General features: G+C 42.0%; 1 protein-coding gene across 1 annotated transcript; it reads right to left on the reverse strand.

Annotated features, from left to right (window-relative positions):
- Positions 1–336: 336 nt before the first annotated feature.
- On the reverse strand, positions 337–13,658 carry ABCG8 (ATP binding cassette subfamily G member 8). The gene is made up of 13 exons (XM_065632052.1): positions 13,587–13,658; positions 12,129–12,233; positions 11,244–11,400; positions 9,098–9,336; positions 8,551–8,683; positions 6,729–6,998; positions 4,680–4,845; positions 4,496–4,588; positions 3,443–3,642; positions 3,238–3,314; positions 1,635–1,902; positions 959–1,086; positions 337–474 (listed from the first exon to the last, which is right to left on the reverse strand). Exons 1-13 carry the CDS (start codon positions 13,656–13,658, stop codon positions 337–339), a joined length of 2,046 nt encoding a protein of 681 aa, XP_065488124.1.
- Between the last annotated feature and the right edge of the window lie 456 nt (positions 13,659–14,114).

Raw genomic sequence — 14,114 nt, forward strand, 5'->3', positions numbered from 1 at the left:
GCTCAGAATGTTTCAAGGTGTGGCGAACTCACAGAAGTCTTGTCACTTCTAAAAACTGTGTCAAAGGAAAAAAAGACCAAAAACAAACCCAACAAAACAAAACACCAAAACACACCAAAATATAAAACCTAACCCTCCCCCAAGCCCGGTCCCAGGCTGCTGCAGGTTCTGCCTCCCCACTGCTGGGGTTCTGCTGCCATCCCGTGGCGGCCGGGCCGCGGCACCCGGCGCTCCCCGCTGCGCGGCTGCGGGGGGCACCCAAAATCAGTTCCCGAGTCTTCCCTGGCCGCTCGCAAGGGGCTTGGTGACCTGCTGCCCCCTCCGCGCGGTTTGCCGCTACCAGTCTTGGTGTGATTTCTGCTTGATGAACCTCAGGGACAAGTAGTACAAGAGGAGGAAGCTGCACACGATGCCGGCAAGGACGAGGTAGCTGGTGTAGAGAGGGTAGGAGTCCAGGTCCAGAGCCTGGATCACCTGCAACCGCACGTAAGGCAAAATTAGCAACGGAGACGAAATTTTCCACGCTCGATGCGTGAAGTGTGTTTTACGTGTGAACTTCCCTGAGCCCTGCGGCCTCTGCCCATGATTTCCAGCTGGATGTGACTTTTCAGAGGTGGTTTGAAAGCTGGTTACAGCTGAGCTATGTCACTATGTCCAGGGACTGCAGCGTGTCAGAGGAACACAGCTCTGCTCCCGATCAACTGCAGCAAGCACGCAGTCAGGGCTTGTGCAGAAAACAGTTACCCTTTATTCCTTTCTTTGTTTGTTTTTTTTCTTTATTTTTTCCAGCGACTGCTGTAGGGTCAAATTTAAAACACACCATTTGTTAAGCAACTTCACTTATTGATTTAGTGCTTGCCAAATTTGAGACCTGCAGCATCTACTTAAATATGATGGGCATATAGATCTCATTCTAATTAGTTGTCAAATGTTTGTAACATATTTGTTAGTGACTTACAAGTTTCCCCGGTATTGGAATTGTAACGTTTCCAATGGTCATGTCATATGTGACGTCACTGAACTGAATTTGCACCATGCTTTGAAAGTTCCATCTGAGAAAAGAGATTTTTGAGAACCAAAATGGAACTGGAAAAAATAGCAGAAAGAAAGAAATTTATATACATACAGAAAACTTACTTGGGACCTCAAAACTGCTGTGTTGCTGCCAAATGCAGCAGGTTTGTCTAATTTCTTGGCAATGAGAGGCTGCAAACATATAATAATTTTTTTATTGGACAAAAGGGTAGATATACCTTATATTATTACATGGAGATGGAAAATTAGGAGAGAGCTAATACCCATCTCTATCAAATTTCTATCAACTAAGTCTCACTGGAGCTCAACCTTCGTCTAGCAGATATAATTTTTTTTACTGAAAAATTTAGCAACTCTGTAAGAATTGAGCCTTTCACTAGTGCTTTTTTGACCAAACCTATTCTTACCTCATTTTCAGATGGAGAAACTGATGTAAAATGAATGATCTCTCTCCACGATCACCACTCAAGAAGATAATTGCAAAGGTAGGAATAAATCTGAGCTTACACACACCAGACTCACTCAGCCTCCCAACCACCAGTTGCTGATGAAAGCCATCCATGTTTCACTTCGGAAGGGTGGTGTGAGCTTTGTCTTACCTGTCCAGAGGTTTTCCAGGCTTATCACAAAGCCACCACTCAAGTAGAACGATGTGAAGAGGACGTTGCCGAAGAAGGCCGAGAGCTGCAGCGTCGGCAGCAGCGCTGCCATCCAAAGTGCCATCGTGCGGGCGCTGTACACGGCCAGCCACACTGAGAGGAAGTTCAGCAGGAAGTGTTCTGGCTTGGGAATGAGGTTTGCCAGCCAGTAGATGGGAACCCCGTAAATTATAACAAAAGCGCAGTGCTCTGGGAGCTCCCCCAAAACCTGTTCAGGAAGCGGGGGGGAAAAAAAAGAAAAAAAAAGAGAATAAGTCAAATGCAAATCAAAATCAAATTGCAAAACCATCAGAGATGCACCTCGATGCACTTATGGACTGTTTATAAAAACTACAGGAAATACTCCCCGAGGATGCAATCACCTCCCTGTCAGGTGATGTCAGTGACATGCAAAACCAATCTACAACAAAAATTAAAATCCTCGCTATTTTTTTCTCCAGTTGTGACAATTCCTATAGCTAATTGTTAAACTGAGAGGATTCTTGTTACAGATTAGTTGTCTTTTTTTTTTTTTTTTTGGTTACAATTTGGCAGCTTCTAAGAATTGAAGATACTTTCTCTGAGAACTGGTGTGCTTGGTAACAGTAATACTGTTACTGGCTTGTCACAACTGTATATTTTGTCCAAATTTGGTTGAACCTAGTGTGAGACCAAACTTGAGATAAATTTGGCTGTTGGTCACTTCCTCACTTTGTCCCAAAGGCAGTCCAGTTAGTAACTACTTAACTCATTGTAAAACAAAAACATGCTTACGATTTTCTCAAACATCTAAATATACATAGAGAGAGTATTATAATTATTTCTTCTGAAGAGGGTTGCTACTATCCTCTAATACTAAGGTTGTAACAAATTACTTCGATTTCTCTATGAATAATGTGCAATCTCTGTGACACAATGCAAAGAATATTTTTCTCTGGCAACCACTAATAAGCATTTAAAGTCTCGTGCAGAAACGGAAACCTAAATTACAGATGCCATGGCAGGCAGAACTCATCTAACAGTGGCAACATCACAACGAAGGGATTATTCTAAACCGTTGTAAAAAAAGAGAATGTAATTTTTTAAAATTTCTAATTTATTTCTAGAAACCTGGGCTCTTAATGCACATAATACAGTTGTTTGTCTCTGACCTGTACAGGTCCAAACAACTACTGGAAATGTCACAGTTAGCATTTTGTTTTACAGATTAAGACGTAATCAACTTTCAAAGATGCTTCAGCTAATGAAATGTGCAGGTGTGTAAAGTTGTCTGAACCCCCCCAAATCTGAGTTTGAGAATTCTCAAATTTTAGCCGAACAACCCAGTAAAAGGTTCCTCTTTGGCTTTTCTGGGGTGGGATCTCAGCCGTGACTTATGGCAACAGATCTGAAGTAGTGTGAGGTTTAATCCATTAGTGCCAAGGAAGCAAGAAGGATAGCCTTAGCTGGCGGACACAAAAGAACAAAGTCTGATATTAATGTGATCATTTATACAACATGTTTTGTTTGTGGTTTTTAATGTTAAAGTCATCTGTGTGTATTTTCTGGCAACAAAATCAATTACCTTAGCAAAGAAGTATGGGCTAACAGAATACATTCCGTCTTCCAAGTCATTATAAAGCATAGCTCTTTCTGAATGACCTGCAAGATAGAAACAAACAAATGGATTTCATCCTAGGGTTGCGTTAAGAAGTGTGATTTTTTTTCATTGATTTAGGAATTTGCTGATTTTGATTGCTTATAAGATTTAAAAGAAAACTGACACTTACATTTGGCAATAACATCCAATATCACTGTGAATGGGATTAGTGCACCTATCATGTACAACAATGCTGTTGTGTCGCGAATAGAGAGTCCGGTCTTCTCGTGGCCGTAGTACAAAAATCCAATTAATAATGACATGAGAAGGGCCTCAAATCCATGGATTAATAACATTGAAAGATCTCTGAAGTCATTGGAGACTTGACGACTAGGAAAACAGCAATATTGACCATAAGGTATTGTACTTACTAATGCCAGTTATTTTCAGATATATTGCCCAAGTGCTCTGCTAACATCAATTTGTAGAAATTGATTACTTTGAGTAGGACGGAAGTTGGGCTATCTGATTCTGTAAAGGATTCTACCTAATCAAAGCTGTTGAGTGTAGCCGCCCAGCCTTTCAGGTCTGAAATGCTGAAAGTTTGAAGGAAGGCATCGGGGGTGGGACAGTCTGATTTCAGAGATGCAGAAGCAATTACCTCATTTATAGATGTCTCTCTGTTAAGGACCTGTGACATATACTAACAACAGCTGATACTGGTAGTGATGGTCTACATGTATTAAGCCCGTTGATCATGTTTCTTTTGAGTACACAAGCGTGAGACCTAACTGCAGCCTTCATCTGTGCTGACTATGATCAGTGAAGCATCCTGGCTTCAAATCTGAGGCAGAAGTGTGAGGATGGCAACGCCTGAGCCCGCCATGGACTTGCTGAGGTTTGAGTCACCATGCTGTGGCATGGAGATTGGGATGGTTGTACCCAAATCTGGGACGCACGTTCCTGAGCCTGGATGCTGCTGCCACTGCTTAAAGCCGCAGGCTCCCGGTGCTGTGAGCTGGAGGTGGCTGTGGCTGGAAGGAGCTCTGGGGCAGAATGGTGGGGCCGTCCCTCTGGCTGCCATCCTGCTCAGGGGGCAACACCTCTGCTCCACGGCATCCTCAGGCCTAGCGCTAACTATGCACTTTCAGCATGCACTTGGTTCTCATTTTGTCCTTCTTTCTTATGCTTTCAAATACAAATGGGCATGATACGTAACTGTTTAAGCCGGAGATGAGGTTACCTTAGTAATACAGTGAACTGCTTTAAGACTCCTGGTAACCGATCACTTGAAGGGCGAAGTATGTTGATCGCCTCTTCTGAATTTACATGGGACCTGCCCAAAAGAAAAGAGACAAAAATAAAAATAAAAAGGCACAGGCTGTAGCCATTATTCCAGATCTGCTATACGACACTCTTTTCTTTACCTTTGATTGCTGTATGTGGTTGAAACATTGTCTTTTTCGGTAACTTTCCATAAGAAATCATCAAAATCTTTGACTTTTTCTAGGAACAAGTTGGCAAGAGTATTTGCTCTTTTTCGGCTTTCCATCTCCTTCTCTGCAGTCTGTTTATCAATACTGGTCAAATCAACTGCAAGACATTATTTGACATGAGTCCATATACTACAGGTGTGGTAACTTTAGGATGTGTTTAGAATCAGAGATTTCATCATGAACAGACAGTACAACCTGTGTGCATGCATTAAGCTACAATGGTTAAAAGTTTATCAGTTACTTTAGGTAATTAGAGAAGGACAGATTGTTAAAGTGTGTTTTGTCTTGGGAAATGTTTCTTATTTAGTCATTCAATGAATCTCTGAGCACTTTCATAATCGATTATTATAATATTGTAAACCACTATGTCAGATTTTTCTAAAATTAATAGTGGCTTGAGAGGGGTGCTGAGAATGAACAGTTTAAATTTCTCTCTTGGCATGTAGGCATTGACAGTCTGTTACATGACTTAAATCACATGTTTTTTCTGCATCTGCAAAATGACAGTTATCATCTTTTTTGTATCTTACAGAGGTGCTATAAACTTTACTTGATACTGAGAAAGCCCAAGAAGAATATTATCTAAGGACAACATAGTAGCAGGAACAATAGTTGACTTAGCATTATTTTTTTATTTAACGAAATGATTTTTTAAAAATCTAAACTTATAATAGTATTCTCCAATTCTGACCTTCAGTGTAGAATCACAACACCTGACATTTTGCAGATGCTTTCTAAGGGAACTATTGCTGCACATTTTGTAACTCCTTATGTTGGGCTGATCATCTCTGTTCAGCCACTCTCCAGCAGGAGTGCCTCAGAAATGAGCTGCAACCTGCCCTCCCTCTTCCCTTCTACCATAGTCTCCTGTTTCTCCGTCAGACACACAGCCAGCATTTGTGCGTTTCCACCAGGTGCTCCTTAATGCTGTAGCATCCTCCATCATCCTGTCCCATTTCCACCTTCCTGCTGCCATATTTGTCTTCTCTTCTTATGGGTACCGACTCTGTGCATACCACTAAATGATCTTCCACGTGCCTTTCTCGTCCCTCCCCACCTCCCTGTCACAGGAGTTTGTGTTTAGCACAGGCTGCAGCTACAAGTTTCCCCAGGACTGCCTCATATTCTCCATTCCCACCTGGGGGTGCTGTGAGCCTGCCCCAAGGCAGAGGACTGCTCTGAACCCTGCTGGTGACAAAGGTCTTTTTGCAGGGCTGGACACCAAGGTTAACTTCTGTTTTATCTCTGAACAGCTGATATGAGCTGACACCACCTGCCACATTGGCACAACTGAGGAGTTTACTCCAGAATGTGAAGATTCATGGCTGTATGAGGCTTTCCAGCCAAACTGAGTGCAAAACCTGAGGGCTGGAACTGAACTCTGTGGTAAGAGACTACAGCCATTAGATTAACAGGGCCAGATTCCCTTCGCATGTTGCAAAAAACAGAAGAGGAATGGATTTGGAACCATATAATTAACTTTGTGAAGAGGAATAAAAGGATCGTTGTTCCAGGTTTGTATTTTCTCCCTGTCAATATGCTCTGTCAGGCAGCACCCCTCTTTCCCAGTTACTGTTCTGGGTACGTATTATTCCTCACCCTGGGAAACTAGCTTCCCACGTTTCTTGATCTACAAGTCAGAGAACTGGCTACAGAAAGCAATTGATCAGTTTATCCCTGTCTTTCTCAGTGAGGGTAAAAGTTTCAACCAGCTAAAATGTGGGAATAAGTGTGCTAAACATGTGGAAGAGTTGCTATACCTGGCAGAGTTAGAAGGAGGATTATTTGAAATTGATTTTGTCCCTACTGGCAATAAGGATCTTATTAAAATCTGAACTTGCTGCAGTATTGATCTGAGTCAGCTATAAGGCATTTCTAAGGCAGTTCTGGTCAATAAAAATCAATGTTAGCTGATACACTTAAGAAAGCGAATGATTTCCAGTAACCTTTTTTTTTTTTACAGCAGTGCTTGATACAAACCATAGAAATCTGCAGGATTGCTGAACCGTGGGCAGGGATAGCCTAGTTCTGTGAAGTACTGGACCATGTCTCTAGCTGTTCCAGAATAGACAGTGACTCCAGAAGTCATCAGAAGAACTAAATCGAACAGTTGGAAGATATCTGACCGGGGCTGATGAACTGAAAGGAGAACTAATCTGTTTCCTCTGGCCAGTCTGGATAACGTTATCACAAGGTTATGTGCAGTAAAGCTGTCCAGTCCAGATGTGGGTTCATCAAGTATGAGTATTCCTGCCAAAGACAATAAGTTTAGCTGTGGAAAGCAGCATGTTTGATTTGGAAAATATGTTCTAAGTCAAATGGTACTAGTGTATGAAATCTCATGGACATATTCACAGAATCATGGAATGGTTGGAGTTGGAAGTGACCTCTGGAGATCATCCAGTCTAACCCACCTGCCGAAGCAGGTTCACCCAGAGCAGATCACACGGGAATGTGTCCAGGCAGGTTTTTTCCCATTTTTTAATGTCCAAAGTATATTTCATACCAGCATCATGTAGTATTCAACAATGGAAATTTCTTCCCCTATCTTACTGAGCACTATGACCAGGAGTAATTATTTTAAATCTTATCTTGCTCCCACTGGAAACAAGAAATTATTTTTCATTGGGGTGCAGATTTAGATTTTTCTCTGCAGTTTTGCACTACCTGTACTAATATCAGGTACACAAATATTAATTAATACAGTAGTACTAGTTTTGTATCCTGCCTACTGAAATATTTTAACCTAAATGCTCAAGTATTTAAACCTCTTGCATTATTCATGTGCAAATACTCACACAGTATTCATTTAGGTCGTGCCTCTTTCTCCCAACCTGTGCTCTATTTTGCACCTCTTTGCACATAAATATGAAGAGATATGCATACATTTGGATTTTTTTATTTGTTTCTTTTCCAATTGGTTGTTACAAACTTGCAAGTGTTTCATTACTTTGAAATGTTTGTGTTATTATAGAACTTAATGGCCACAATCACCACAAGGCAGTGTCTGTACACAGGCATGGTTTCTGTGCTGAGGGGTGTAACACATTTGAAATGTAAAGAAAACTTTATTTATTTTTCTTAAAACTAACTATTTTTTAGCTTCAGTGCCAGCACATCTATTCCTGACCATCACTTCTTACAAAAAAAGACTTCTGCTTTCCCAATAATTACAAAACTATAACTTTATACAAGCAAAAAATTCTCAGATCCATTTCCCAGTGGGAAATCTTGCTCAACAAGAGGCTCAGCCAAGATTACTAGTGCTTTTGAGATAGATAGATATATATATATGTATATGAGCAGATAGAGGATTCAATCCTGCAAAATCAGCTGCAGATTTAGCTTTGTGTTTTGCTTCTACTGAAGACAATTGGAAATTTCTAGTTCACCTGCAGCTTGAGCCAGCCACATCAGTGAGTTGCACAAGACCTCAAGGACTGATGACTCAGCCAAGAAAATGACCTTCCCTGTTACCATTGCACATGTAAATGGGCTGTGTGGGAGGAAAGGAAAACAATCCCAATGTTACTGTGGGCCAGCAGCCTTCCCAAGTAACTTGTGGCAGGCAATCAGATGAAAAACAAACCTCATACTGATATGCACAAGCCAGAGCACTGCTGTCAAGAACACTTCAGGTGACTTTCAGTAATCTGTGTGATGGTGGTTCTAAAGAGAGCGGGGTGAAGCCTCCCATGGGGCTTTGCCTGGCTCTGTCACTGCCCCTGTCCTCATTTACTGCCCCATTCATTTCCCCTGTGCTCTGTGGTGGGCACAAGGAAGGTGTTGGGGTTCTGCTCACCTGGGTTCCAGAGCAGCTGCACACCGATGCTCACTCTCCGCCTCTCGCCTCCCGAAATGCCGCGGAGGTACTCGTTCCCTACCCTGGTGTTCGCACACTGACGCAAGCGTAGTTCTGCTATAACATCTTCTACCTGGGGGGATTCAGAGGGTAACAGAGATAAAGCAAGAGTTTATTTGCACATTCGTGTGTAGATAAAGCTGAAAATACAATTAATGTGGTTAAAATTCATCTGGATATTTCAGTGCTATCTGATCAAGATATACTTGAAAACAAATCTTGATTTTTAGAGATAACATTCAAAAAGGCTCAGTGATCAGCAGTTCTTATTTCAGCCTCTCTAATGCTTTCTCTAGATTTTCATTTTTTATGAGCTTTGGAACAATAGCTGGTTTCTATCTTGAAAGAAGAAAAAGGTTTATAATTCATAATCTGCATTAAAAAGTGCCAGATTAGCTGTTCTGACTCCAAACACGGAGGATCTCTTGGATAATTCCCATCAAACACATTTTTGACAACTTTATTTTTTTTCCAGCAGCTTAATTACCCTTTTTTTCCTTTGTGAGTCTGAAAAATACGTTGGAAGGCGCAGTTCAGCAACGAACGATAGTGTTTCTCTGACAGTCAGGTGGGGGAGCAGTCGGTCATCCTGCCGCACGTATGCTATGCATTTCTTAACAAGCTGGGGAGTGCTGGGTTTGTTATTGATCATGATTTGGCCGGACTTGATTTTGCCTCCCTGAGCCCGGCAGGTTATCACGTCAAGCAAGGATGTCTTTCCACCAGCTGGAAAAAATCAAAATGGAAAATCAGATTAATTTCCAGGGGATCATTTTGAAAAGTGACTTTGTCACAGAGGATAGAAGTTTTTGTTCCTTAACATCTTTTCCCGACCCCTTCCTGAAGCTTTTCCAAAGCCACAGAGACAGAATGGGCTTGAAAGAAAATACTGACTACAAGCTCATGTTCAGCAAATCTCTCTCCTCTGGAATGGAGTACATGACTTTAACCTTTGTCATTTCTCAGCAGAACTGGGTAGCTGGGCGTTGCAGATAGCTCGTGAACTCAAGAAGCACCATCTCTTTGTCCTCTTGTTATCTCTCTTTCATGTCTGTAACACAGGTGAGAGGTGGGATCCTGCACTGCCTGCGGGGCTGGCAACTAAGTGCTCGGCAAGAGCTTTGCTTGGTGGAGGGAACTGTGAATTCAGAAATGGCAGCTGGAGCAGCTGCATGACTAAGGCACTGACTGATTATACAGACAATACGAATCTTAATCATGATTGAAATAAAATTTATTATGACTTAAATAAGACAAAAAGTCACTTAATTAAGAAAAGCTGGCTTATACTCAGAGGTAAGAAAAGTAAAACAATGAAAACAAAACCTGATTTGGAATTAAATAGCAAATGGATTTTTCCTTTTTGCTGTATGATACTGTATGTAAACATACAGAGCTCTCTTATTATGATTAGATGTCATTTATTTCTAGTCTCCCTGTTGAAAGATTAATTCCACACTTATTTCTTTATATATACATTTTAAGGAAGAAACCCATCCATCTGTAAACCACATATTGCTCTATTTAAGAGTGACATATTGATTGTCATTGACAGTGTGAAACCCATCAGCAGTTTAATCCATTTTACAAAGGCATTTGATGAAATAGATGATAAACATCTTTTAAAAATAGTTTGACTAGTTTGCTGAAAGGGGATTGTGCTCAGTGTATGTTACCTTACAAAGATGCTGTATCTATAACTCAGTAAGTTATTTCATCCCAAGGTTTTCCTTTTATTATTGGGAGGATCTCTAAGGTACAACTTCAATTACATTAAGAATATGTGCTAAGAAAAAAAACCCCATGACAATGGGGAAGAAAAACCTCTTTTGTAGAAATAAGTTAAAACTTCTCTGGCAAATGTGCCTTGCCTTTGAGGGAGGGCATCTTCACTGAATCACTGAGCTAACCTATTGTAATTGTCTTGTGGAGACACAGCATGGGCTATGTGTACATTTTACTTCAGTTTTAACAGGTCACATGTCTACTTCTTATCCCCCTAGATAAGCCTAAACTCAACTAACCACCCTGCAGAAGACTAAGCCAGACCCACCAGAAAATGAAAGCAAAAAAAAATTAAGGAAGGAGAGACACCGTTTAAAGCCAAATGGAAGAGGAACTGTCTTTTCTTCTCAGTAAGTTTCTCTTAATTAATCCAAATGTGATATCCCATCCTGTTAGAACTGTTTCAATCTGAAGGGAATTCCTGCTTATGGCTTTGCAAGTTGCCATGGATCTTTCTCATGGGGTCTGGACTCATTTGTCCACTATGTTACCCAGGAAGGTCTGCAATTGGCCTGTTTTGAACCTAAGCCATGAAACTGATCCATGTCCAGCAGAGCTGGGACCGCAGGTCACAGTTAGAACAACGCTCCACTACACCTCAGGATACAAAGAGCAAATACGTACAAGTCATAACAAAATTGGTTTTGAAAATATTTTTTTTTTCCCCAGTATCATTCTTTGTTTCCTCATACTTTGTTTCCTCACACATTGTAAAGAATGTATTTCTAACATATTTCCAATAGCTATTTCTCAACTAGATTTTGCCAATCAAGACTGCAGAATATTGCTCTTGGCTGTGTACATTTTATCTGAGAGTCGGTCAAATAATGTAATTCGATTGCTCTTACCAGTGCTTCCTATAATAGCTAGCATCTGACCACTTTGAACTTTTAAATTCAGATTCTGGATTATTGACACACGAGAATGGGGATGTGATTTCCAGGTCCAGGGCATTTTCATCTGCATGAGGTTTTCATACCAGGGAATCTGGGACATCATGTTAACCTAACAAAGAAAGAAACAAGTCTCTTCAATTAACACAATAAACTATTTAGCAATAAATGTCTTCAAATTATGATGTTACAAACAGAGAATATATTAAAATAATGTTAATCTTCAGAAACATATGGAAGAAAGTTCTTTTACAGCCAAGTATGGTTTTTACACTTTGCTTCTTATTCTGTTAATCACTAAAGCTCTTTCTATCCTCTGTTACTTTGGTAATTTATTGCTGTTATAAATTTTAAATGTTTAAAAATTTTAATGTAATTTGAAATGACACAAACCTGAAAATTGTGAAATTACTTCAGATGCCATGGTGACACGAAGGGAGAAGGAAAATTTCACTGGTTCCCTGAAATTCTCCTTGTTTGTCATTCTCTCTTTGTCTCCTTCTGCATACTCACTCTTGCTGGCAAGGGCCCCCACCATCCCTAGCAGTACAGAAAGTCCATCTGCCCCAGCCCTCAGAGGAATAAATTGGCTCAAGACTGAGTAAAAACAGAGCCTAGAAACAGACCTTTTTTCCTGTCTTATCCCCTAGATTTATCAGATATATTGCAGCCTGGAGCATGACTCTGCTCACAAAACTTCTCTGTATTTGACTGTGCAACAGTCATGTGAACCTAGCATTGTGAACTTCAAATTTAGCTTTTAAAATGGCTTGCATATAGAAACAGGTGATGCTGGCTAGGCTCCCTGCTGGAGGAAAGTTTATAAAGTACAGCTTTTACCTGGTAGTTGAGTTCTTTGACCTCAAGAATGTTTGATTCTCCGCTGTATGTGAAATACAGACTGTTATCTTCTTCAGAGCAAAAAATAATATCCTGGGCCTTGGTCTGGAAGAGTTATTAGGTTAATTACAACAGTTAATTACAAAAGTGTTGTTAAAATTTGAGTTCAGAAAAGGTTACTGTAGTGCAAAAGTCTGAAGGTTGGAAATGAGTTATCTGTTAATCAGTGTGAAACACATTTTATTCTAGTGGTGTGCGTGAGGGTCAAACATGCTGTGCTATGCTCTTCAACTTGCTTTCAGTTTAAATGGGATCACTTTCAAAAGGGTGATAAATTTTATGCCACTATAAAGAGATTGATCTCTATTTATATTTTTGAGGAAAAAATGTACTGCTTCAGCAATGGTAGTCTACTGAATCAAGATGGTACATATGAAATTCTTAAGTTATGGCAGCTAAAATTTAAGGTTCACTGAAGTACGTTCATTATTGTATTCCACAAGGACTTGTTAACTTGGAGGTTTTGTGAACAAGTAGGTGCACAACCACAAGTACAGTCTGTTGTTCTCCTCTTTTGTCTTTTAAACTCACACTTTGTCAACTGGAACTTGGTGTTCTGAGATACGAATTAAAAGAAGAGTCTTTACGTGGCTTGGTTAACCTTTTGCATATAGCTGCAATTAAGAAGTCTTTGCTGAGGCAGCTTTCTGGCTTTGGGTTTAATTCTGTGTGCTTGCCTGTAGTTTTACTCCAGGCAGCCGTATCTCTCCCAGAGCCTCGTACCTTTCCTGCAAGTCAAAGACTCATTTCCTAGCCAAGGCAACTGTACCTGCTTCCCACGTAGTGGGCCCTATCCATGCCTGTGGTGTCTTCAGCAGATGGTGACCACAACCTTTGTGTGCAACCTCCTACTCTCACAGCAGATGAGGCTGATTAATCTTTTCGGTCTAGATACACAGTGGAAAGCAGCATGACACCAAACAGCCTGAAAAGCCGTGTTAAAGCCCTCCAAGCTCGCCCTGCTGCCAACACACTCTGTGCTCTAGCTTATGTTAAACTTAATTAAAAAAACAACAAACCCCTCCCCCCCAAAAAACAAAAAACAAACCAAACAGGTAGTCCCCAGCAAATGTGAGGAGCTGGTTTTACAGCCCAAAGGTGTGTCCTGGGAAAGCCAGTCTAGGCCACGCTCGGGGACTTTCTGCTCCATCCGCTTATTTGAAGATCCTGTCCTTCAGCCCCACCACCACGGCATCTGAGCGCGGTTTGCATGGCACCGGCTTCGTCCCCAGTGTGCTCTTTTTGGGGGGCGAGGATGCTTTACGGCCCTGTTTCAGAGCTGGAGCAGGTAAGGGCCGGCTGCTGGCCGCCCACCTCTCCCAGGTCCCGGGCAGGCGCTGTGGCCACGGGGTGGCCGAGCCCATCGGGTCCCCCCTGCTCCCCGCAGCTCTCACTCACCGGCAAGCCCTCGCACGCCTCCTCGCTCCAGCCATCACTCTCCAGAGAGATGTTTTCAGTGGCTTCCTTCATGTTGGCAGTGGAAGGTCTCTCTCCCTGCGGTGGTTTGACTATGGGCTCTTTGAAAGCTGTGGAAGCCTTTCTGTTGGTCTGGAGCTCGGCCCTTGCCCGGGGCCCTCACCGCAGCACCATTTCTCCTGGCGCGCTGCGTCTCTGCGGCTGGCGTGACCCCGTGGACAGGGAAATGTTCCCTTCCTCTGAGACAGTAACAGCCCAGGCCAAAGGTACATCAGATAAGGTCCTCAGCTAATTGCCTGTCAGTTGTTCTCAGCAAAAAGGAAGAACTGTGATCCTCTCTATTTTCATCTGGGTGCTTCCCCGGGTGGCAAGTGCTGGGGCAGTGACCTGCTCCGACCTGGGGACAGTGGGGAGGCCCCTTCCCCACACCGAGGGGACATGGTGGTGGCAGCCTCGGGCACCTGGCCAGCAGCCTGAGGGAGGGAGCCCGCGGGGCCCCAGAGCCGTAGG

Source organism: Caloenas nicobarica, chromosome 3, assembly GCF_036013445.1.
Source record: "Caloenas nicobarica isolate bCalNic1 chromosome 3, bCalNic1.hap1, whole genome shotgun sequence".
NCBI classification, from domain to species: Eukaryota; Metazoa; Chordata; class Aves; order Columbiformes; family Columbidae; genus Caloenas; species Caloenas nicobarica.